This window comes from Bufo bufo, chromosome 3, assembly GCF_905171765.1.
Source record: "Bufo bufo chromosome 3, aBufBuf1.1, whole genome shotgun sequence".
NCBI classification, from domain to species: Eukaryota; Metazoa; Chordata; class Amphibia; order Anura; family Bufonidae; genus Bufo; species Bufo bufo.
This window is the reverse complement of record NC_053391.1, coordinates 53,879,514-53,906,954: the sequence shown is the minus strand read 5'-3', so window position 1 is coordinate 53,906,954 and position 27,441 is coordinate 53,879,514. Positions and strand designations below refer to the sequence as shown.

Genomic DNA, 27,441 nt, shown 5'->3' with positions numbered 1-27,441 from the left:
GGGACCGGTGGAGATCCCGCTGCAACCCGCAGGGACGCTGTGTGATCCTAAGTGCTAGTGTGAAACTAATGGGGACCGGTGGAGATCCCGCTGCTACCCGCAGGGACCCTGTGTGATCCTAAGTGCTAGTGTGAAACTAATGGGGACCGGTGGAGATCCCGCTGCAACCCGCAGGGACCCTGTGTGATCCTGAGTGCTAGTGTGAAACTAATGGGGACCGGTGGAGATCCCGCTGCAACCCGCAGGGACCCTGTGTGATCCTGAGTGCTAGTGTGAAACTAATGGGGACCGGTGGAGATCCCGCTGCAACCCGCAAGGACCCTGTGTGATCCTGAGTGCTAGTGTGAAACTAATGGGGACCGGTGGAGATCCCGCTGCAACCCGCAGGGACGCTGTGTGATCCTAAGTGCTAGTGTGAAACTAATGGGGACCGGTGGAGATCCCGCTGCTACCCGCAGGGACCCTGTGTGATCCTAAGTGCTAGTGTGAAACTAATGGGGACCGGTGGAGATCCCGCTGCAACCCGCAGGGACCCTGTGTGATCCTGAGTGCTAGTGTGAAACTAATGGGGACCGGTGGAGATCCCGCTGCAACCCGCAGGGACCCTGTGTGATCCTGAGTGCTAGTGTGAAACTAATGGGGACCGGTGGAGATCCCGCTGCAACCCGCAGGGACCCTGTGTGATCCTGAGTGCTAGTGTGAAACTAATGGGGACCGGTGGAGATCCCGCTGCAACCCGCAGGGACCCTGTGTGATCCTGAGTGCTAGTGTGAAACTAATGGGGACCGGTGGAGATCCCGCTGCTACCCGCAGGGACCCTGTGTGATCCTGAGTGCTAGTGTGAAACTAATGGGGACCGGTGGAGATCCCGCTGCAACCCGCAGGGACCCTGTGTGATCCTGAGTGCTAGTGTGAAACTAATGGGGACCGGTGGAGATCCCGCTGCAACCCGCAGAGACCCTGTGTGATCCTGAGTGCTAGTGTGAAACTAATGGGGACCGGTGGAGATCCCGCTGCAACCCGCAGGGACCCTGTGTGATCCTGAGTGCTAGTGTGAAACTAATGGGGACCGGTGGAGATCCCGCTGCAACCCGCAGGGACGCTGTGTGATCCTAAGTGCTAGTGTGAAACTAATGGGGACCGGTGGAGATCCCGCTGCTACCCGCAGGGACCCTGTGTGATCCTAAGTGCTAGTGTGAAACTAATGGGGACCGGTGGAGATCCCGCTGCAACCCGCAGGGACCCTGTGTGATCCTGAGTGCTAGTGTGAAACTAATGGGGACCGGTGGAGATCCCGCTGCAACCCGCAGGGACCCTGTGTGATCCTGAGTGCTAGTGTGAAACTAATGGGGACCGGTGGAGATCCCGCTGCAACCCGCAGGGACCCTGTGTGATCCTGAGTGCTAGTGTGAAACTAATGGGGACCGGTGGAGATCCCGCTGCAACCCGCAGGGACCCTGTGTGATCCTGAGTGCTAGTGTGAAACTAATGGGGACCGGTGGAGATCCCGCTGCTACCCGCAGGGACCCTGTGTGATCCTGAGTGCTAGTGTGAAACTAATGGGGACCGGTGGAGATCCCGCTGCAACCCGCAGGGACCCTGTGTGATCCTGAGTGCTAGTGTGAAACTAATGGGGACCGGTGGAGATCCCGCTGCAACCCGCAGGGACCCTGTGTGATCCTGAGTGCTAGTGTGAAACTAATGGGGACCGGTGGAGATCCCGCTGCAACCCGCAGGGACCCTGTGTGATCCTGAGTGCTAGTGTGAAACAAGCCTTAGTTAACACTTTGGGGGTGTAAAGCAAGTGCAAAGGTACCCTCTAGGTCAACTCTATAGGGGGAATTAATCATGAGCAGAATTTTTGAAGTCTGCTTTGGTGGAATTTGGGCCAAATGTGGTAACACTTCTATCTTGATATATCACTTCCTATGCTATCCCTTTACTAGATTAAGATGTAGAATTTTTGAATCGTTTAAAACTGGAGTGAACGGTGTAAAATGTAAAACATCTAAAAAATTTTACGCAACTCTGCCCAAAAGGTCTCAAAACCGTATTTTAAGACTTATTGATGCCAGAATTCTGAAGTGCAGGGAATGTTAACTTCACCCCAATGAGCAGATGCTTTAATTTAAAGCGCACCAATCAGTAGGTTCAACACTTTTATACCAAGCATACCACCTGGTACGGTTGATTAAAACGATAACCGTCTTGTGAAAATCGGCTGTGGTGTTCCTGAGAAAAAAGACTTATGCTTTATGCAAAAAAAAAGGTTCAGCACACAAGAGGCAGGGCCTAGCGATTCAGTGTACATCAGCTTTTCCGTGCAGGACACACCCCGTGGTGCACTGAAGCCCACATTTACAAAAAAAAAAAGAAAAATTTATTTTTTCTTGGCAAAGCTGCAGGGTTGACCTCAGCAGGTGCAACCCTACAATGTTGCATAGCTGGTTTAATGGGGTCAATCCTGCTGACAGGTGCTCTTTAACGGAGTTTAATTCATAAACCAAGTGTCCTAGGATTACCTCTATCACCGCCTTCTTATCAGCTTTTGGAAGATTTTTTGCTTGACGTTCGGCCTCCTCCCATTCCTTCATGACCTGCACAGACAAAAACCATTATGAATGGGACACCACATTGGAACAGACAGTGAATTACTCAAAATGCATAAAAGAATCCCAGCAGCATTGACTAACAAGGCTTAAAGGGTTTGTCTCGTGAACACGTATGAACTGTAAGCCAGAATGGAGATCCGCTCTGTACAAGTGGCTCCTGGTCTGGTGGACTCAAGCCATCCTTGTATTACAGGTTATCTCATCTGAATTACCACATCATTTCCATCGAGCAACTGAGGGTTCATCGGCAAAAGCAGTTGCTTACCGGGAGGGTGCAGAGAACAGGACCCTGTTAATTGTCCAAAAAAGGGGGTTGTCCTCTGATGGAACAACCCCTTCATTATGTCTCAGGAGGCATCTGCATGGTCTCTTCCTCTTTGCCCTCCAGTACTAATTTATGCAAGAAATACGTCTAAGAAAAGTGGTGGAGCTTAACGCTGCCTTGTCTGTGGCTGGGAGGCAGCTTGCTTCAGAAGAAAGTTTCACCCATAGCTCATTCTGCAATGGAGACCAGACAAGGTATACCGCCACAACCCAAACCAAAGACGCAGGAAGAACAAAGATGATGGACTCAGTTTTTTTAATCACATTCACGTGGAAGGTGTTTATTTCCTCCAATCACATTGTTTATGAAGGATAATTAACCTGTATAGAGCTGGGAACATTACTATCTTGGCTTAAGGGGGATGTCTGCATCTGAGTCACCCTGCTGGAGAAATGTAGTATTACATGGTGTCCATTTAGATGAATGGGTCATCATGTCATAAATGGTTGCAACAAGTTTCACTAAAATTCACTAAAAGTTGGAAAATTGGCACTGGTTAATCGTACCAAATATAATACCAAAATTCAAGAAGTGGCAAAAATATATATTTCCCAGGCGAACTTAAGTTTCTCCCTCTCTTGTACAAGCAGTTCCAAAACAGTTTTTGGAAAAGGTCCTTTAGAAGACACCTATGACCAACGATCTGTAGGCAATGGAGACCCAAGCTACATTACAACCTTAATTTAAAGGCTATGGCCACTTTTTTTATTGCATGTTCCTTTACAACTAATTGATTTACAATGTGTTATATTTATATTTTCCTCAGTTTGTCTTCTACAACTTGTATGCGATATCCTGCAATGCAAACTGCTTGATGCTGTTCTCTCCTCATTCTGACGGCTCTGTCTGCAGCCCTTCTCTCTGCTCTACTGAGCTCAAATCTAGGCGTACATCATCATATAATATTTGAGCTTAAGACCTATTGCACACGATCGTAGGTGTCCCGTGCTGCGGACCGCATATGCGGATCCGAAATACACGGGAGCCGTTCCGTGGGCATTCCACATCAAGGATGCGGACCCATTCATTTCAATGGGTCCGCAAATCCGGAATGGTGCGGAACGGAAGCACGGAACTGAACCCCATGGAAGCACTACAGAGTGCTTCCGTGGGGTTTCGTCCCGTACGTCCGTTCCGCAAAAAGATAGAACATGTCCTATCTTTTTGCGGAACGGCCGGATCACGGACCTATTAAAGCGAATGGGTCCGCGATCCGCTGTGGCTGCACCACGGTTGGTGTCCGTGCTTTGCGGCCCGCAGCTCGGCCACGGGGCGCACACGCTCGTGTGCAGGAGGCCTAAGGGCCTTGTACACAGGTCAAGGTGCACACAGATCTCAGTATGCACCCCTCCCCCCAACACTTGTTCTACTCCCAGCAACACAGAATGCAAAGCCAACCCTCCAGCTTTCTGATGAACTTACAATTTATTTAACCAACTAGAAGCCATTTTTAAATAAAAAATGTAATTAAAGCAAGCAGTCACCCTCTACTTCGCACACATTATAAAACTGTCGAAAAAAGTGGAAAAGGTGCTTAATAAATAAGGTGCTCATTGTGATCACTATTTTTCTCAATGTATTTACACCAGACAAGTGACATAAGTACATTAATAAATCTCCCCCATGCACATCTATGTCTCCTGCTTCCCCTCATATAGTACATAAAACTGGCTACCTGCAGCCACCACTAGGGGGAGCTCAGAGAATAGGAATTTGTACAGTTACCACTGCCATTAATGGAAGCTGTAAATAATTTATTTGCAATGAGCTCTCCCTAGTGGTGGTTGCTGTAAAATGCAGGGAATCTATGTCGAGAACAAGAGAAGCAGTTCAGCACTGGGTTCCCTGTCAACTCCAATCGTCTATAGCAGTTGTGAGGTCTGTCTCCATGGTAGGTATGCCACTGCACAAGTGCCAAAGATGCAGAACGAATGTTCCTATAAAGGTTTGCTTGCCTAATCAATGCCACATGTAAATATGCTCCCAATCACCCAACAATTAAGCAATTCCTTTTTTTTCGGATACTCCCATCTTTCACAAGCCATTAGGCTGAGGCTATATGGTGATCTTAGCCGACACATGATCACAGATCTCTGTGTAGCAGTGCAGTGAATTCCGGGGGTCGCTTGCGAGTTGCACTATGACCCATTCAGTTCATATACTGCACTGCTACACAGCAATCTTTGGTTGTGTGACGCGTGTCACGGCCAAGATTGTCGTGTTGCCCCAGCCTTAAACATCCTCTTTGTGCTGCCGACAATAATAGAACTGCATGTGCCCCGAATAATTGCTAATGATCATTTATGCACATACAGTGCCAATGACTGCTCCATTGATCAGCTATGTCATCAATCGGCGTCCATTTTGGACAAAACTACTTGTAGAAAAGGACCCTTAGTTTAGCTTCATGAGAGGTCGGAGAGGGGCTACAGACTGAGGTGTCATCTCATCTGATGGACACAGAATGGCATTGAGCAGTTTGCAATGTAGTGTATGTACATGCAAGATGCAGAAGACATTTTAAAAAGTACATATACAGCAAAAAAGGTGTCCATAGCCTTTAAAGTGAAACTGTCATGCTTTCATCAAAAAATCTATTTTAGCACGTTACTGCTGCAGCAGCATTATGCATAAATATTGTTTTCCTTGAGCTTTTCTCTTAGTTGCTGCTGTTTTGAACCCTACAATATGAGGATCTTCTGAAGATTGCTCCTCTGCCAGTTCTCTGAGGCTAAATCTGCCTTCCCTCACTTCCCATACACTCTTGCTGTAGCCAGGAGCTTCCTGCCAGCCAATCAGATTGGATTACTGAGAGACACGCCTCCTCACTCTAAATCCCAATGCAGGCATGCAGTGTGAAGGACCGCCCCTCTGTCTTCTGTTTTCACTAAAGGGAAGACAGATAAGCCATAGCAAGGGACCAGTGGAAAGGGACATGGGGACATTAATTACCTTATATGAACAGCTTTCATTACAGATCGTCTGGCAATCATTGACAGACTAACTCAGGCATACATGCCTAGCTCTAATAAACTAGCAAATAAAAAAAAATATGACAGTTACACTTTAAAAGGTTTGTCCAGTTTCTCATAAGTGATGAAAAGACCATCACTATCTGATCGTGGGGGATCCAGCATCTCACACCCTTGACGATCAGCTGTTTCAGTGTAACTCCAGCCTGGAAGTCGGTGCCAGAAATATACAGCTCTGTCTGTTCTGTAGTGGATGGAGCTGGTATCTGCGGTGCTGCCTCCATTTCAATGGAAGCGGCGCTGCAGTAACCAGTTCTGTCCAATACATTGTGGACAAAGCAGTGCAGATCTGGTGCGGAGTGTCGAATCCCCGCTGATCAGCTATTGATGGCCAATCCTTAGGATAGGCCATTACCTCCAAAAAGCTAGACAGCCAATTTAAGCCCAAAGCAAAAATGGAGGGAATAGGAGGAGGCAGACTTCTAGGTTACTTTTTCATTTGTAAAAATAGCACACTAGAGGTAACAGATTTAAAAATTATACATGGAATAAAGCTAGGTTTGCAGCCCACCCTCTCAAGAACAAACACTGCGGCTTAATCAAGCCAATCCTACAGCACGTTACACGGGGCCTCGGTTATTTATGAAGTAGGACGCGGTGTTCCTGAGACAGTGTTATTTACCCCGTGGTTATTTATTAAAGCTGCTGATTTATAAATAGGTCAAGAAGTGCATTTATCTGCTCTTCCCACCACTAGATTGTACAAAATAAGGATATGTACCTTCCAGAGAAATACCGAGGCTGGGAGAGCTGTACTGGCCGGCCTGCCCTCCATATGTGCCTACTGAGGTCTATGTCCTCCATATTTCTATTTATTGTGGTTTTTGGTTTTTCAGTCCTTTTCTTTTTTTTTCCCCTTAATTGAACTCAAATAACGTAGCAGGAAAAAAAGAAATTCCCCGCATTAGATGATTGGCCTGCAACAGTACAAGCTCTGGGTGTAGATCAGGGATCAGCAACCTCCGGCACGCCAGCTGTTCTGAAACTACAACTCCCAGAATCCTCCTTTCACTTCCATGGGAGTTACAAGAACAACCAAGAAAGTTTGCATGCTGGGAGTGGTAGTTTCACAAGCAGCTGGAGTGCCGAAGGTTGCTGATCCCTGGTGTAGATACTGATCTAGCAGGTAATACAGGGGGATCTCAGCTCTGAAGTCTGCAGAATACACTGGTGAAACCAAAAGCATTCCCTTAGGCTTCTTTCACAAATGCATTAAAACTATCTAGCAGGCTGTTCTGGCAGAGTTAATCAAATCTGGCTTAAAGACATAACATAGGGCTGTCCCAAATGGGGCTCACAATCTAGGTTCCCTATCAGTATGTCTTTGGAGTGTGGGAGAAAACCGGAGGAAACCCAGGCAAACACAGGGAAAACAAGCCAACTCCATGCAGATGTTGTCCTTGGTCGGATTCAAACCCAAGACCCCAGTGCTGCAAGGCACCAGTGCTAACCACTGAGCCACCATGCTGCCCTTAACCGGATAGGGCCACAGAACTGCCAGACCCCACTGACTTTGGACCCGGTCTGTTTCCGGCATTAGTGCCGGGAGTCAGACGAACAATAAACGGTGTTTGCACTAGTTTTTGTCCAGCAGAATCCCGTCACTTATGCCGGAAACCGGTTGGATCCCATTACAGTCAATGGGGCTCCGGTGGTGAACGGCAGGAGCTGGCTATGGAAGATACACTGAACTCCAGCAGGATGTTCCTCTGCCAGATAGCTTTACTGTATATGTGAAACTAGCCTAAGAGCGCGGTTATAGGAAACAATTCCTGCGGTGGTGGAAATGTTCAGAGGATGTGCGAGATGTCAAATTCCCTTTATCTTTGAATGGATAGATGGATAGATAAATAGATCGACAGATAACCATACAAATTCCACGGCACTCCCAAAATTGTGAATTAAAAGTAGTGTTCTTTAATCACCAATGCGACATTTCAGTCCTCTTACTGGGACTTTTCTCAAGCAGTAAGAAAAGTCCCAGTTAGGCCCTCTGCACACGATCAGGATTGCGTGCGGATTTTCCGCGCGGAAAATCCGCACCGTAGGTCATGTCCATTGTATTCTATGAGAATTTGAAATTCTCAATGCACACGATGCAGATTTTTTCCGCGCGGATTTTGACCTGCGGTGCGGATTTTAAAATCCGCGCGGAAAAAATCTGCATCGTGTGCATTGAGAATTTCAAATTCTCATAGAATACAATGGACATGACCTACGGTGCGGATTTTCCGCACGCAAATCCGCGCGGAAAATCCGCACGCAATCCTGATCGTGTGCAGGGGGCCTAAGAGAACTCAAAGTTGTGTTGGTGACTAAAGAACACTACTTTTAATTCACAATTCTGGGAGTGCCATGGAATTTGTATGGTTATTTATAGGGATGAGCGAATCGACTTCGGATGAAACATGCAAAGTCTATTCGCATAAAACTCTGATGAGCCGAAGTGATTGCTTAGCGAAGTCTCGCAAGACTTCACGTAATCACTTCATAAATTAATTTGTACTGTAAAAAAACATTTCCCGAACTCGGGTTTGGTTCCAAGGTACCACTTGGAACCGAACCCAAGTTCGGGAAATGTTTTGTTTACAGTACAAATTAATTTATGATAATAGATAGATATGCAATTCGTACGTTCTCCCTGTGTCTGTGTGGGTTTCTTCCGGGATAGGGAACTTAGATTGTGAGCTCCACAGGGGACAGGGTGATGCTAATGCCTGTAAAGCGCTGCGGAATATGTCAGCGCTATATAAATGGGTATAATAAATAAATATGAGATAGACAGAAAATAGATACATAAAGAGACAGACAGACACGCGGACGGATAGACAGATAGATGACGGTAGTGTTGTATGGCTACCTCAGACATTCTCTCCCGGTGTTTGCCTTCAAGGCGCTCCTTGGCTTTCTGGAATCGATCGTGCTCATTCTCATCATTCGGGTTTTCTAGGTACTTGTCGACAGCATCAGGGGTGCTAGCAGCGGTGGTGGGAACTAGATGTCATGTTAGGGGGAAGAGAAAGGAACAGTCAGTAGAAATACACAAAAAAAGACAGCAAATGTCAGCCTTTCTGATCATCTGCTCTGAGACTGGGTTAGGAAATTTGCTGAAGCGGTTAATAAGAATTCAGTCAGAAGAGGGTTAATATGGGAAAAAAAACCCTGTTAAAACACGATGGGAAAACAAGTTATACAGGATCGCTATAGATATCTAGTTATAGTGACGAGCATTTCCACTGTCATCCTCTGGTGTGGTACTGTTACTCTGCCGTCTCCTGACAGGTCTCGTTCAGTAACTGCTTACACTACAATAATGCTGGAACTACACTCGGAATGTGTAATTCCTTTATTATTCCTCTAAGAAATTTATGAAGAAATTAGCAACTGTGTATTACTACTCCTCTTGCCAAAGGGGTGTGTCCTGACAGTCTAACACTGTCCAATCAGTGACGACCACATCAAAGTGGGTAGAGGGGGTGGTACGTGGGAGAATCACAGGATAGGGGTAGTGCACACAGGAATGTCACAATATTGGCATGGTGCACACAGTGGCGTCACAGTACAGAGATAGTAGAGACAGTGGCGTCACAGTACAGGAATTATCTACTCAGTGATGTTACAGCAGAAGAAAAATGCAAACAAAAAATAATGCTGTGCAAAATGGAGAGCACAACCAGAAGAAGTAACCGTAAAATGTAGATTGGGGTCATATTACATTTTACATGGCACCTTATATGCATTTTATCACCGATTGCACCTTACATCTGAGTGGAGATGGGCCCCATAGCTGTTGCCACGTCTGCTACCCTGGTAGTTACACCCATGCACACATATTACAGGGCGAGTCAAAAGTCTCAGGACACCCTTCTCAGAAACAAAAGGGAAAATTGGTGGCTCAGTGGTTAGCACTGGTGTCTTGCAACGCTGGTGTCCTGGGTTCGAATACAACCAAGGATTACATCTGCGTGGAGTTTGTATGTTCTCCCCGTGTTTGCATGGGCTTCCTCCGGGTTCTCTGGTTTCCTCCCACACTCCAAAGACATACTGATAGGGACCTTAGATTATGACCCCCATTGGGGACAGCTTGATGCTAATGTCTGTAAAGCGCTGCGGAATATGTCAGTGCTATATAAGTGCATAAAATAAATAAATAAATATCTGAATATCCCAGCAAGTAATGGGTGAGGGGGCCTGTCTTTTAGGCTATGTCCAGAACATAGACCCCATATTGGATCAATGCAAATTTTTCCATTTGGAAGTGGGGCAAGTAGCATAACAAAGACCAGAATTTTCTCAGAAATCGATTGCCACAATCAGATTAGCAATATCTCTTGTGGTTCAAAAGTTATCAACACAGAAAGTTGCAACGATAGCCGGGAACGTTCCCTGTGATGCACAGCTATTTGACATGTTCAAAATGTGTTGTCCCTGGTGCTGAACATAGAAGAACTTTGAAGTTTTGACATTTCGGTGTTGACCGCAAGAGATATTGCAAATCTTATTGCGGCAATTGATTTCTGAGAAAATTCGGGTCTTTGATATGCTATGTATCCCTCTTCCCGTTGGAAAAAAATTGTCCTTGATCCAATATGGTGGCTTTTAAGATGGCAGCCATGATCCGGACATAGACTAAAAGATAGGCCCCCTCACCCATTACTTCCTGGGGTATTCAGATATTTCATTTTCCCTTTTGTTTCTGAAATAAAAGGGTGTCCTGCGACTTTTGACTCACCCTGTAGTCTATATTGTATTGGATTTTTGGGACACTCTGAGAGCTGGCTGTATTGTTCAATCATAGAAAAAGAAATAGTGCAGCCCCCGTTTTTTCCTTTAGGAAAGAAGCATCAGAGGTGCCTTGAAGCCGCTCGTCTCCCCACAATGACCTTGTTTGGCCGCGGAGACAATTAGAGCATGTCTAGGACCAGCACAATTCCATTGTTTACCTTGTTGCAAACAGAAGGGGGGTGAATTTTTGCAGAATAAAATGTGTGCTGTCTGCGAGTGTATTGATGTATTATGTATTAGATGAAGTCATTTCAACTGGAGGAAATAATTGGTAATACTGGGAGTTGTGTACGGATTCTGGAACACTTCGGGTCAACAGAAAGTAAAACATGAAATCCCTTATGTAACACTTTAGATTATGTCTGCGATTCCTTCGGACTACCACGGAATAATATTTGCTGTTGCAATTCTTTTCCCTTTGATGTTTATGCGGTTGCCAAAACATTCAGCTACATCCGCTGCCTACAGGTAATGAATATCTGTCGGAGCTGCGACCACAACTGCAATTATCCACACTCCATTAGCTGCAGGTACCATAGAAAAAACGGAGTTGTCGGTTCTGACGCCAAATTCTCATCATACGCCAGGAGAAAAGATTCATTTAATAGACCACTTCAAATAAGCCAGGGTCTACACAGCCATTAACGGTCATGCAACCAAAGATCGCTGTGTAGCAGTACAGTCTCCGAGCTCAATGGGCTTGCAGTGCGACTCACAAGTTGCTGCGGCTGCAACCCTAGAATTGCAACAAATCCAGGCAATGTTGGACTTTTTGCAACTCTGGGGTTACAGTTGTGGCAACTTGTGAGTTGTGCTGCAATCCCATTCAGTACAATGGATGGACTGCTATACAGTGACAGTAGTCGCAGCCAAGATCGCTGTATAGCCCCAGCATAAGGGCTAAAGAACCGTCCATCACTGATATGTCATCGTTCTTGGTGCCAGGACCATTCTAGGCAACCTCTTTCAAGATTAGAGGATATATCTGATAGGTAGATTCCATATGTGTGGATGAATCTGTGTCATATGTGTCCACACACTAAAGATACAACATATTGGTGGACAACTGGTGGCCTCCAGTGGACCACATTGGCCCAACCTGAAATGCCACGTAACCACACATGAGCGTTCTGAGCGTCCTTTTCAAACTGTAGGTTAACTTCAGAGGCAAAACTTAAAAGGGTTGTACCATCTCAGACATTGGGGGCATATCGCTAGGATACGCCCCCAATGTCTAATAGATGCACGGAACACCTCTGGGACCTGCACCTACACTTAGAATGGAGGGGAAAAGTCCCGGAGGGTGCACCACGCATGAACACCACGCATGCACACCTGACCTCTATTCATTCCTATAGGAGCGCCAAAAATAGCTGAGCAGCACACTTGGCTATTTTAGGAAGTCCCACTGAAATAAATGAGAGGCGAAACACACAAGCGCAACCACCGCTATGTTCACTTTTCAATAAAATGCACCTGTATAGCGCCATCTACCGTTTTTTTTATTTCCCTTATTTCTTGTCCACCTCACTGAGGTGGTCGCGCATGCTCAGATTAAATCTGTCATTTCTGTTAGTAGCTGCCGCAGTTACAGGAAAAAGAGTTACAGCAGAAAGGCCCCCCCCCCTCCGAGCTGTAATAGGGAGACAACTGCAACAGAAAGGACACCCCCCTCCACCAGAGCTGCCTGCCGGAAATAAATCTAGCTGAACAACTGTTACAATAAGGCCTCATGCACACGACCGTTGTTCCGTTTTCCGTGATTTTCTGCGGACCCATTGACTTTCAATGGGTCCGTTGAAAATTCGGAAAATGCACCGTTTGTCATCCGTGATCCGTGTATCCTGTCCGTCAAAAAAATATGACCTGTCCTATTTTTTTGACGGACAACGGTTCACGGACCCATTCAAGTCAATGGGTCAGTGAAAAAACACGGATGCACACAAGATTGGCATCCGTGTCCGTGGTCGTAGGCTACTTTCATACAGAAGGATCCGAAGATCCGTCTGCATAAAAGCTTTTTCAGAGTTGAGTTTTCACTTCGCAGTTTGAAAACTCAAATCAGACAGTATATTCTAACACAGAGGCGTTCCAATAGTGATGGGGACGCTTCTAGTTAGAATATACTACGAACTGTGTACATGACTGCCCTCTGCTGCCTGGCAGCACCCGATCTCTTACAGGGGGCTGTGATCCGCACAATTAACCCCTCAGGTGCCGCACCTAAAGGGGTTAATTGTGCGTATCATAGCCCCCTGTAAGAGATCAGGGGCTGCCAGGCAGCAGGGGGCAGACCCCCCTCCCTCCCCAGTTTTAATTTCATTGGTGGCCAGTGCGGCCCCCCCTCCCTCTATTGTATTAATATCATTGGTGGCCAGTGCGGCCCCCTCTCCCTCCCTTTATTGTATTATCATTGGTAGCCTGTGTGCGGGCCCCCCCTCCCTCCCTCTATTGTATTATCATTGGTGGCCAGTGTGCGGCCCCCTCCGGCCCCCCCTCCCTCTATTGTATTATCATTGGTGGCCAGTGTGCGCCCCCCCCTCTATTGTATTAATATCATTGGTGGCCAGTATGCGGCCTCCCTTCTCTACCCCCCCCCCCCCAATCATTGGTGGCAGCGGAGAGTTCCGATCTAGTCCCAGTTTAATCGCTGGGGCTCCGATCGGTAACCATGGCAACCAGGACGCTACTGCAGTCCTGGTTGCCATGGTTACTTAGCAATATTAGAAGCATCATACTTACCTGCTGCGCTGTCTGTGACCGGCCGGGAGCTCCTCCTACTGGTAAGTGACAGATCATTAAGCAATGCGCCACACACAGACCTGTCACTTACCAGTAGGAGGAGCTCCCGGCCGGTCACAAGCAGCGCAGCAGGTAAGTATGATGCTTCTAATATTGCTAAGTAACCATGGCAACCAGGACTGCAGTAGTTTGCCTGGCAGCACCCGGAGAGGGGAGGCCGCACACTGGCCACCAATGATATTCAAACTGGGGAGGGAGTGGCACCTGAGGGGTTAATTGTGCTGATCACAGCCCCCTGTAAGAGGCAGCAGGGGGCAGTCATGTACAGAGTTCGTAGTATATTCTAACTTGAAGCGTCCCCATCACCATGGGAACGCCTCTGTGTTAGAATAAACTGTCGGATATGAGTTTTCACGATGTAACTCAAATCCGATGGTATATTCTAACATAGAGGCGTTCCCATGGTGATGGGGACGCTTCAAGTTAAAATATACCATCGGATTGGAGAAAACTCCGATCCGATGGTATATTAACTCCTGACTTTACATTGAAAGTCAATGGGGGACGGATCCATTTGCAATTGCACCATATTGTGTCAACGTCAAACGGATCCGTCCACATTGACTTGCATTGTAAGTCAGGACAGATCCGTTTGGCTCCGACAGGCCGTTTTTCATGTCCGTGGATCCTCCAAAAATCAAGGAAGACCCACGGACGAAAAAACGGTCACGGATCACGGACCAACGGAACCCCGTTTTGCGGACCGTGAAAAAATACTGTGCATGAGGCCTAAATGGGGAGATCTCTGGATCCCTGTGCGGTACAGGTCTGGTTCAAGCTTTGTTGGAAAGAAAGTATCATGCACTACATGATGTCGGATTTTCAGCTTTATATCAATCTTGGCATAACCTCTTTAAAGGGGATGTCTAGGACTTTATTATTAATGGACCAGCCTTCATTAGCAGCACATACATTATGCAGCGGCTGCCACATTTAAATGAATGTGTGACCCCAACCAATCTGCTATTGATGCCCTATTGTTTAGGACACCCTCAAGCGCCAGGGTCCATATGCCTATACCTATGGCTAGTGAGGCACCCTCCTGTTATTAGTGTAAGATTAGTAATTTTGGTGTGGGCCCTTACTGGTCTCATGCCCTTACAGGTGAGGCCCATATAAAAAGCATGAGAAGCCCTGTTGTAGATTATAATGGAGCCTGACCATGCATGCACAGCCACCGCTACAAATGAGGGGCACTGAATTTATTGAGTGACGAGTTGCATAGGATACCCCCAAAATGTGGCAGGCTGGCCGGCACTGATATTATGTCTATTATGGCAGTGTACTTGTAGCACAGGACAGTCTCAGAGGATCAACCCTTTAAAATATCCTAACATCTTGAAAGACTGATAATAGAGAGAAAAGAGGAAAACAATAAAAAATAGATACTTCTTCTGTCCGTAATAATATCTACTTTTTTTCTGGACTGTAATGTAAATGTCTATTCCCATCTCCTAAAAAATGGCATATTTCTAAGATACGCCATCACTTTATGATCAGTGGGGGTCCGATCTCTGGGGCCTCCACAGTTCTTGATAATGTCCCATCATAGTCTCTCACTCAGTAGTGGTGCCCCGATCATCTGCTGTGCAGTACGGGTCTATTCAAGTCAATGGTCCCTGCGCATCCCAGTAGCCGGGAGCACTGAACTGGCGCTGCAGCCCCCTTCATTATCAAGATCATTAAGGGTGCCAGAGGTCGGACCCCCGATGATCATAAAGTGATGGCATAATCTAGCAATAAGCCAGGACTTTATGAGATGGAAATACATCTTTAAGAGCTCTCTGAGACCCGAAATCATCATTGCTCAATAGACTGCCGCAGTTAATGTTCCAGCAGGGAGACGTACACAGCCTCAGGCAAACCGGACTGGGAAAATATATGAATGGTATGAAAACTAACCATTATTATTATTTTTTTCTTTTCTTGATGAAACATCTCTAAATATCCTCGCTGACATATCCAGAGTAGCTCATTGTCGGGAGACATTTACTTACGGATGAATCATGGTTGTCAGCGATAACTCCACCGCAGACAATCTATTGATTACACTGAATCCGTTCTGAGAAACTGTTTTGATCACAATCCAAAAGTATTTTTAAAAATACTGAGAGAATATGAATGGTGATGCTCAATTTTAATTTGATCCCTTATTATTTACCTTACAAGTAAGGCTACTTTCACACTGGCGTTTTGGCTTTCCGTTTGTGAGGTCCGTTCAGGGCTCTCACACGCGGTCCAAAACGGGTCAGTTTTGCCCTAATGCATTCTGAATGGAAAAGGATCTGCTCAGAATTCATCAGTTTGCCTCCGTTCCGTCTCCATCCCGCTCTGGAGGGCTGCTTGCAGCGTTTTTGGTGTCTGTCTGACGAAATTTAGCCAAACGGATCAGTTCTGACACACAATGTAAGTCAATGGGGACAAATCCGTTTTCTATGACACAATGTGGCTCAATAGAAAACTGATCCGTCCTCCATTGACTTTCAATGGTGTTCAAGACATTTCCGTCTTGGCTATGTTAAAGATAATACAAACGGATCAGTTCTGAACGCATGCAGACGTTTGTATTATCTGAACGGATCCGTCTGTGAAGATCCATGAAGGATCCGGACCAAGCGCGAGTGTGAAAGTAGCCTAAGAGGCTGTGTTCTGCCTTGCGCACTATTCTTCCATTCATAGAAGGGTATCAGGGACCCCTTGTGCTTGGTACCGCTTGGGATGCCAGCAGTCACACCCTCTGGAATGTAATATTTATCACCCATCCTGTGAATAGGTGATACACTTAATGAGGTAACCCCCTTAAAGGCTATCAACAACTTTGGATAGTTTTGTTATAAGTTTTATTTAAAAATTTGGACCGTTTGGATTCTGCAGCCTGTATGTATTCCCATACATAGCATCCTGCAGAATGCTGGTCACCAGAGGAGCTGTATGACGGCTCCGCTTCTGGTATCCCTCTATTCTCTTCCTAATGACATTCAAAGCCAGCTTTGATTTGGACATACATCAGCTTAGATAATGGTTCAGGAGAGGAGGCCACAGAATGAACCATCAAACCGCCAATCTGACTGTGACTGTTATTCTGCAGCTGCGATGTAATGGAAAACATGAAGGCTGCAGATGCCAAATGGTTCCATTTAAAAAAATTAAAATAAAACCCTAGTATAAGAATGATTTGTAGCCCAATCTACATGAAATAAAAATATCTAAAGATGTTTAAACAGTATAAGTCAACAAGATCAACCATATTAAACCGGGCATATGATTGATCATGCTAAGTTAAATGATCCCTCTGCATTTGTGTTATTCTGTGGCTCTGTTGTAGAGAAATATGCACCTTACTGCATACGCTAATAAGGTGTTTAGAACATTGAGGGGTGGGCCTAGGACCTCAGAGCACCGCTTCACCATCGCCTTTCCCCTTTGGTCCTTCTTCCCTGAGTGACAGGGGGTCAGGCATGCTCACTGTTTTCCTGCCTGGCCTTGTAATTCCGCACATGCACATGTGAATGATGACTCAGCGCATGCGCAGTCCAGATCTGGGGGCTGTTATAGAAGAAAAGAAATGGGTAAAACCTTATTAATGGCCATGGTTATGAAATGGATATGAGCTCAAGTGCTCAAACTGGTTGTGCAGAATATATTGCCATTCTAATGAAAAACGTTATGCCAGATTTATGTCACTGTATAGACCTGAGAAGAAGATGTGCACTCTACCGCAGAACCATATATAAAGTACTGGATGGATGCAAAGTGCAAAACATATCTCCTATGGAAATCTACATGTAGAACATGGTGACAGCAAAGCAGCCTGGGTCTGCAGTTTTGAAAAAAAAAAAAAGGCACACAATGTTATTGAGAAATGCAAATTCTTGTCACGCGTCTCGTTTCACATCATCTGCACCTTTCTTTGAATGATGCCTGAATGTAAAATTTATCTTGCCAGATTTCAGAAAGCCTGTATTAAAAGGTTAAACTCATGAATGCTTAAGTACAGCAATATAGCGTCTAATGATAGATGCTTACCATTCATTACTGCAAAATGATTTTCTGCAGAGAGAATATTATACTGCAGGTTAATATTCTATTCTGAAAATGTTACAGCACATCTCTATCATATCAATTGTCTCTCACCTCTGTCTCACACCATCTACTGCTCCAAGCCTGGATCCTTCAAATATGAGCATTCTCTGAGGCTACCACTCGCTCTTGGTCTTCTCTCCACTCTACCTATCGCTTTCCCATGCTCCCTTTTGCCACACTATACCGCACTCTCCACTCTACCACTCACCTTCATTCTCCATATACTGCTCTCTAACTAGCTCTTGACCTAGAACTTTGTCACTCTCCATCTACTGTTCTAGCTAGCTCTAAACCTACAACGTTGTCACTGTCCATCTATGGTAGCTTCCCATCTACTGTTCCTCTTGCTCTCTATCGCTTATTTTAGCTCACCAACTACTGCCTCTCTCTCACTCTCAGTACACCACTCTATATCTTTCTCACTACTGCTCTCAATCGTTCTGTCAAGAGGGTGTCACGACCTATCACGCACCCTGTGGTGCCTGGGGTCAGAAGGTCGCAGCGGGTGGCTACTCACCAGATTTCAAGGGATCGCTCCATGATCTAGTAGTGGGAATGGATTCCGGTCCAGGTTTTCCTGTTTTGGTTTACTATCCTTTTTGTCCTTTTTTAGGTTTTGGTAGTTTTCCTTTCAGCTGTTCTTTGTCTGCTACTCCCAGCCACTATTTAGACTCTCTTCCTACTTCCCTTGTTGCAAGATATAGACCTTCCTTTCTGGGTATCTATTCTGACCTCAGGTGGCGTTGCTGTGGAGCCTGCTGGAGCTGTTGGAACCAGTGCGGTTGGATCTCCGGTTCTCTCCAGTTTATGTCCAATTGTCTACTGTCTCCCTTCGGGGATTATATGTGGTGTTTCTATTGTTTGTCCACTCCCTTACCCTAGGTGTCAGTGGTGAGGACTAGTGCTCCCACCGCCCTACTCACTCTACCTAGGGCTTATTTCAGGGTAAGCCAGGGACGAGGCACGTGACCGGCGTACGGGTGAGCAACCCGTCTTGGGACGTCAGGGTAGCCAGGTGCCAGTGCTAGGTGAGTTAGGGGTCACCACTCCTCCCTCTCCCTTGTGTTAGGGCACCCGGTCTCCCTACCCTCTGCGCCGCACGTCTGGTACCTGCCTTACCAGACGTGATACATTCTCCCTTTCCATCTACTGCTGCACCTATCACGTGCCACCACTACCTTTTGATCTCCATCTATCGTTGCTCACTAACTACATATCACTCTTGCACTCCACTTACTCCTCCCTCCCCCTAGTTCTCCATCGACTCCTCTCCATCTACCTTTCACTCTTGCTGTCTGTCTATAGCTCATCCTTGCTCTCAAACTACTACCCTCATTCCCACTCTGCTTCTTGGTCAACTATGACTAATTGGCTCCCAGCATATCACTCTCTTGACACTCTATTGCTTTCTGTCCACCACCAATCTGCTGTCTTCCATCTACCACTGACTATCTCAGCACCTATCACTCACGGTTGTTCTCTACTTACCACTCCCTCTTGCTCTCCATCTTTTGTTCACCTTTACACAGTCTACCATGGTCTCTGCCTTTCAATCTACAACTAGCACATGTTCTCACTCGCTCTCTGGATCTATCTACTGCACATGAAAAGATAGGGTAACATTCTGGACAAAATTGAATTTAACAAGAAGACAGATCGCGCCACAGTTTACCCGCTCACTCACATAAGCAAATGTTTTTGTGCAATCATCTCTGAATATCAACATTAGACGGATACAAAGAAGAACGGCGGGTGGAGTGTGCTCTTCACAGACAATTTTAAATGGCACCGTAGCAAGCTGTGAGCATTTGATTGGGACATAAGTGATTAATACTTGCTAAACCGAGGGAAATGCTAAAGTATATGTGACAGCTCCAGAAAACGATGAGCTTCCTCTAATCTACGTTCTAACTGGTTTTGAGAGAACAGAAGCAACCGGCTTCATCCACTAAAAAATATGAACTTCGTCTTTCCATTCATCACCTTAATTAGCTTACTAAGTGCATCCTCATAAATTTCCACACACAAACTCTTCCACGGGAACAATCATTATATTGCAGGAGACAAACTAGTAAAAAAAATCTTCAGGTTTATGGTTATGAAAAAATAAAGTCCCAAAGGCAAACAAAGTGTTAGTCAAACACATAAAGTAAACCCACAATTTATTATGCTTCCACCGAAGGGAGTTAATAGAGTGAAAAAAACACAAGGTGACAGAAGCTGTTAACAGCAGGAACTAGAAAGGTTAGTTACAGGCCAATTGTGGACTAACAGGATGCAATTGATTAGAAGGAGCAGAGCCTGTGGTTATAGGTTGCCACAAGTCAGAGAGGTCCACTTACTGACGTTGCCACAGACTGCCATGCAGTATTCCTCCGAATCAAAGTTGTTCCGGTTCCCGCCACAGCCTCCATAAATGAACTGTACGCATTTCCTTTCAGTGACATCATAGAACCAGCGGGTGATCATGGCTCGGCAGGGGCCAGTCTCAGCTTCCTCAGAGCACACCTCTATTTATAAGATGTGGAGGAACTAAGTTTAGTATGAGCACAGAAAGGTCTACAAGAATAATATATTGATGGCAATATGCTTTTAAGTAGGTGGTGGGTTTGACTTCTCCGACAAGTACATTCATGGTCAATCGAAGAGGATGGACTAGCTAGCCACCTTCCTCATCCTGGTACCATCAGCATCATGGCCACCTGGATCTTTGGATATCTTTCTGCAGCCGGCCTATAGACCACAGAACCAAAATGTACTGCCAGATGAAGAAAACCCCCACAAATGCATAAAAATAAAAATTGTTTCTCCATTTCAAGTTTTGGGTAAAATGGCTTGAAAATGTGAGGCTAAGTAGGGGTGTTCTCGACTTTAATACTGATGACTTATCCACTGATCAGATACTGATGACCTATCAAGAGGATAGGTCATCAGTAGAGAAGTCTTAAAAAACTTATATAATGTTTACGTCCATCTTATATAACACTGGGGATGGGGTCCCCACCCAATTTTTTGTCCATCATATAACAAGCCAAACACGTTACGTAGGTTATACACATTAGATAGCTGTCATCCAAATGCTCATTCGGAAGACCGCTCTCTATTCTTAGACCACATATGCAGGAACACTTGGGCTTGTCCAAGCGTGCATGTTTTTTCCATGGGGAAAGGGGATTAAATCACCAGAAGAAAACTTCTGTTGGCAGCTTCTCTTTCAGGAGAACAAAAAAGGTCAGGCATGCTGAAATCAAACATATGCCATGAGGGGAGTCAAAAGGCATAGATGGTGAGGAGTTTGGCCTACATGGTTTATGACCAGCTGAATTTAAAAAAAAACAAGGTTGCAGGGGGGGTTAGGGTTGGAATGCAGCAAATCCATGGAGATGGAAGATGGCCACCGATTCTTACAACTATATGGCTCATCTAAGGACACGCTGCACAAAACCACACCTTGCGGTCTCACCAAATGGAAGAAACATACTTCTGAGCTCTGTAAGCTATGCCTTATTTACTTAGCCCTGGAGAACTTTAGGTTATAGACATGGTATTCCATAGCTGTCTCTTGGAAGCGTTTCCATCACTACAGGAAGAACTCTGTGTAACAATGGATTTAATATGCACAACTGTGTCCTCGGATAGATCGGTTTTCTGTGCACTATAAAGGCTCGCACGCAGCTGTGTAACAGCACTGCCAATTAACGTCACGTATCAAGCCCACAAAAGACAATTTGCTTTATAGGGGGAAGATGGCACCACATTATTACAATGCACTAAAAAGAGCAATTTACATTTGCAATTATCCCAACAAACTGCTGGCTCTGAAATCTTCTTTTTATGCCTTCCAGTACTCGAAGAGTAAGCATTGGTATAGTTAATGAATTTATTTTTGTCTGAACGGTTTCTCTACGCGGGTATGTAATGAAAAACCTGTGGTCCAATCATTTGGCCCATTCTTTGAAACAGATCTGTCGTTGAAATGGCCACAGTGGACGGCAAAGACATTGGTCAGCCAGGTGGCCACTGCCAAAGCAGAGAGGACCTTCTGTTCTACAAAGCGGCTGTCTGGTAAGTCTCACATAATACAAGCTCTTACCAATACATCTGACAAGTCACAAACTGATGAATATCGGCAATGAATACTGCTGTGATCACCAGGAAGAGAACCAAACCTTTGATGGGGAATTAAAGGGGTTATCCTGGAAAAGATAGTGATGACCTATCCTCATGACAGGTCATCATTACCACATTGGTGGGAGTCCGAGTCCCGGCATGCCCACTGATCAGCTGTTTCAGGAAGCCACAGCGATGTAGTGAGCGATGTGACCTACCGACTGCTTAACAAGCACGGCGCTGTACACTGCATAGCGGCTATGCTTGGTATTGCAGCTCAGATCTGTTGACTTGAATGGGGCCGAGCTGCAACTAGGGCACGTGACCGATGTACGGTGACGTCACTGGCCTAGGAAGACGCCATCTAAAAGCGGATTGCCTGGAGTCCCGGGAGTCGGTCCCCCGCAGATCTGATATTGATGACTTTACCTGAGGATAAATCATCAATATCTTTTCCCGGATAACTTCCTTTTAATGGGCTTGATCCTGTCCCAAAAGGAAAAGGAACATCTGAGAACTGGAATATGAACCTCACCATAAATTACTAACTTTAGACATGTTAACATTGGCACCTTGGCTTCCGTTTTTTACCATTATAATCCAACACGATCTGTTTATGGATCCACCAGGGTCTGTTTTTGTTTTTCTTTAACTCCCATTGACTTTTTGATTTGCAAATAGATAATTATATCTTAAAATGAATCTGTCACCACGATCTTGGACTATTATCCGCAGTACTTCATGAATAGCACTGTAGATAAGGAGTCCAGATCGTTATCTTTTAAACATTTTCCTACTGACTCCGTTCCTCTGCACTGAAATACACTGTCAGGACTGTCGTGCGCACGCACAGGAGTCTTCTCCATTGTGTTAGGCTACTTTCACACTAGCGTTGTTTGAATCCGGAGTGCAATTCCGTCGCCGGAACTACCCGACGGATCCGGAAAAACGTGTGAAAACTGATTACATTTGAATCCTGATCAGGATTTTAATCACAATGAAAAAATGCATTGGAAAAAAACGGATCCGCCATTTATGGACTTTAACTTTTTTTTCACATTTTACGGGTTTAACATGCAAAAGCTGGATCCGGTTTGACAGAACACACGGCGCCGGATCCGGCATTAATGCAAGTCAATGGGAAAAATGCCGGATCCGGCGTTCAGTCAAAGTGTTACGGATTTTTGGCCGGAGGTAAAAATACAACATGCTACTGTTTTCTGAAAAGCCTGATCAGTAAAAAAGACTGAACTGAAGACATCCTGATGCATCCTGAACGGATTGCTCTCCATTCAGAATGCATGGGGATGAAACGGATCAGTTCTTTTCCGGATTTGAGACCCTAGGACGGAACTCAGCGCCGGAAAAGAAAAACGCTAGTGTGAAAGTACTCTTAGCAGTCAGGGCTACAGCAGGGGAACGGAGGGGGGAAAATAAATAATGATCTGGACTCCTTACGTGTAGTACTGTTCATGAAGTACTGCAGATAATGGTCCGAGATCGTGGTCTAGCTAAAAACCTTTTTTTAGATTATAAAGCTTTTGACAATTTCTTTTCGAACACATTTGGGATATTTTTCATTTTTTCCCCTCACTTACAGGTGAAACTGGAAAAATTAGAATATCGTGCAAAAGTCTATTTGTTTCAGTAAGGCATCTTTCACATCTTTTACGAGCCGTTTTTTGCGTTTCGTATACGGAACCATTCATTTCAATGGTTCAGCAAAAAAAAAAAACGGAATGTACTCCGTATGCATTCCGTTGAAAGATAGAACATGTCCTATTATTGCCCGCAAATCACATTCCGTGACTCCATTCCAAGTCAATGGGTTCGCAAAAAAAAAAATGAACACATACGGAAATTCATCTGTATGTCTTCCGTATCCGTTCCGCTTTTGCGGAACCATCTATTGAAAATGTTATGCCCAGACCATTTTTTTCTATGTAAATACTGTATATGCCATACGGAAAAACAGAGTGGAAAAACGGAACAGAAACGGAAACACAACAGAAAAAAAGAATGGAACAACGGATGAAAAACAAACCGCAAAACACTGAAAAAGCCGGTCAAGAGGCCTAATGCAAATATAAAGGAATTGCATTAATGCAGCTTAAAATTTGAATTTTGTGAAAAGGCTCAATATTCTAGGCTCAAAGTGTCACCCTCTAGTCAGCTAATTAATCCATGCCCCCTGAGCAAAGGGGACCCTAAAATTGAGACTTTAGGGTTTCATTAGCTGTAAGCCATAATCATCCAAATTATAACAAATAAAGGCTTGAAATATCTCGCTTTGCATGTAACGAGTCTCATATGTTAGTTTCACCTTTTAAGTTGCATTACTGAAATAAATTAACTTTGCACGATATTCAAATTTATCGAGTTTCACCTGTAGAACCCTAATGCTACCAGATCCAATGATATATTATGGGTGGGGTGTTGTGCTTTTATTTTCTTACCTGTCGGGGGCGCTTTAGGAAAGCATACAAAAGCATCATCTACTAGGACAGTAATCGCCAATGTGTGGCACATTGGTTATTGTAAAACTGCAACTGCAGTTAATATTTTGTAGAGCCACATGGCCAAGAATGAAAATCCTTACCAAAACCGAAAAACCGTATTAAAAACGCATTGAAAAAAACCTGCCTGAACCAAGCTTTGGGCGTTGGGTCTGTATTTACTCTATGTGATTCGTGTACTGAAACGATGACCAAACAAAGGCACAATCATAATTTCTTGCTATATCTTTACAGACAGCCATATTTCTGACACAGAGCTCCAAATGCCTATGCATATAGTTGAAGTGCACCTGTCAGCAGGATCAACCCTATTAAATCAAGCATATTGCCTAGATGGGTTGATCCGGCTGATTCAAATAATACCAGTCTTGTAGAATTGGTTGCGGCGTTCTGGAGAAAACATACTTTTATTTCTATATCTAAATGAGGCCATTAGTGCGACAAGGGCCGTGGCCAGCCCCCCGCCCTCGGTGCACTGAAGCCCATATTTGCCCTCTAGAACGCCACAAGTGATTTTTACAAGACAGGAATCATTTTAAATCAGCAGGATCAATCCTACCAGGTGGTATGCCTGTCTCTGTTTTATGTTTGAGATTGATCCTTCACTCTTGTATTCAATGGCACGCCAGTTCATGCCACCTGCACCTCAGAAACATCTCTAGAATCTGCCCCTTTCTTACCTGTAAACAAGAACTCTCATCGTTGCCCTGATCCATTCCCGCCTCTATTACTGTAACTCACTACTAATTGGCCTCCCCCTCACCAGACTTTCCCCTCTCCAATCTATCCTGAATTCAGCAGCCAGGGTCACCTATCTGTCTAACCACTACTCCGATGCCTCCACCCTGTGCCAGTCATTGCACTGGTTGCCCATACAGTACAGGATTAAATTTAAACTGCTCATTCCCCCTCACAAAGCTCTCCACAGTGCTGCACCTCCTACATCTCCTCCCTCATCTCTGTCTACCATCCTACAGGTGCTCTGCATTCTGCCAATGGCTTACGACTGACATCCACCATAATCCGAACCTCTCACTCCCGTCTCCAAGACTTCTCCTGAGCTGCACCAGTTCTCTGAAACGCCCTACCCCAAGAAATTAGGTTAATTTACAATATACACAATTTTAGGCTCTTTCTAAAAACAAGTCTTTTCAGGGTGGCCTATCACATCCCCTGATCTTACTCTAACCCATTCACCCCCCTTCATCATTCTTCAGAACCTGATCCATCATCTATGTCTATCCACCACACCCAATGCTCTCGAAGCACTACAGATATCAGCTGGTGACGGCTCATACAGCCTTATATCTAGCCTGACTTCTTCTCTTGCCGCTCGTGACGTCCGCCGGCTGGAGGCAGAGGAGGAGGTAATAATAATAAGACAGAAGGGCGAGGAAAGAGGTGTGTTTTTCTGGGCACATCGCCCAGTAACGCTGCCCCTGAGCACCTTCAGAAGCTCATTTGCGAACGTTTAAAAAGTGTTATTTTCATGATCTGGACGAGGGACACAGAAGAGAAAGGTACGATTGTAATGAGGGTCAAAGAGTCTATAACCTGATCTGAGCGGTCTAAAACACTCAGATTAGGTGAAAGACTCCCTTTAATGTATAAACAGCATGTAGAGAGCTCCACCTAGTGACAGCTGCAGGCAGAAAAAATTCTTTCACTTTAAGCTATGTCTATGTTTGGAGCTCAATGTCATGAAAACACACCTCTGATCACTATAAAGATATCTTAAGAAATTAAAATCGGCACAAAATATTGGACCTATTTACTAGAAAACAAAACGGGTGGAAATTTCCTATACGATTGTTACTTGCTGTACCTTTGCGCCAATGTGAATGACTGCCACAGATCTTGCAAACGTATAAACGTTGTACAACGTATCAATCGCTATACGAAAAAGTCACAATAATTGACATTTAGTTCCATGATATAATAATCAAATAGCATGTAATGGATTTGCAAAGCATTTATATGGTAGTAATAGTATAACGCAAGCATAAATAAATCTCTATAAAAATATAACATAAAAATAAAATACTAGATGTAAACTTTAATTGTTTATAAAACTGACATAAAATATGATGCTGGTAATAAAACTGGAACCATCAAAAAGCTAAATAAATAGGACAAGACATTTTTAGACCATAATTTCTTGTTCTTCCATGGGCGCTGCTTTCTAATAGATGAATCAGTCTTCTCAACAGACAGAAATCTTTAGTTGTGATGAAACGCAACTGCAATCTGCTAATCTGGGTCATGTAATCCAAGAAGACTGGAAAGTGAAGATCTCTCCCATGATCTACTCATACCCAGGACTTTAACGAGGGGACATCTTCTATGTCTAGAGCAGGGATAGGCAACTTTCGGCACTCCAGCTGTTCTGAAACTACAACTCCCAGCATGCATACTTGCTCCGTTCTTCTCAGAACTCCCACAGAAATAAATGGAGCATGCTGGGAATCGTAATTTCACAACAGCTGGAGTGCCGAAGGTTGCTTACCCCTGGTCAACAGGACAGAAGGTTTCTACAGAAACAGAAGAATTTTTTTTATAGTAAGATCAGTTCCATAGCCTCTATGGAACTCTCTGCGAGAGGAGGTGGCGATGGGAGTCAGGATATAATTTTTTTCCCCTAAAATGAGACTTGGCATTTACTTCATGAAGGTTTTTTGCCTTCTTCTGGATCAAATTTGCAGGATTACAGGCTGAACTGGATGGACGGATGTCTTTTTAAGTCTTTGTTACTATGATCCAATTTTGACTAGAAGAGGACTGTAAAAGTATCACTATGTATTCATCGTAGTTTAGACCAGGGTAGATCTGAAAACTGCATTTGCATAAATTCTTTATTCTGACAAATAATAAAAATAAAAAAAATAAAAGCTAGATGCCATCACCGTATGTATATGTGTGTGTTTTGTTTAATTACCCGCCATTTTGGATACTCGATGAAGCTGGATTATTGGAATTTTACTGTGTTTTCTACAGCTTTAAAACATTTAGGATATTTATCAGATTTATAACTTTTTTTTTTTTTTTTGTCAATGAACCTGAACCAAGATAGGATTACATTCCATAAAACCTTTTCTGATTAAAGGGCTCATTAAATGCTATTAAACAAGTATATCACTTATAAAAGATTATCATATGAGATACGAATAGTGTAATTA

General features: G+C 44.7%; 1 protein-coding gene across 3 annotated transcripts in view; it reads right to left on the bottom strand.

The window, feature by feature from the left end:
* Positions 1–27,441, bottom strand: part of LOC120994554 (amyloid beta precursor protein) — a 243,880-nt gene that overhangs the window by 44,515 nt on the left and 171,924 nt on the right. For 2 of the 3 annotated variants that reach the window (XM_040423205.1, XM_040423208.1), the window contains 3 exons: positions 19,982–20,149; positions 8,830–8,963; positions 2,523–2,597 (listed from right to left, as the gene is read on the bottom strand). In XM_040423205.1, the coding sequence (XP_040279139.1) occupies positions 2,523–2,597; positions 8,830–8,963; positions 19,982–20,149 (377 nt within the window). The remainder of the gene's footprint in view (positions 1–2,522; positions 2,598–8,829; positions 8,964–19,981; positions 20,150–27,441) is intronic. The other variant, XM_040423206.1, reaches the window with a different exon arrangement.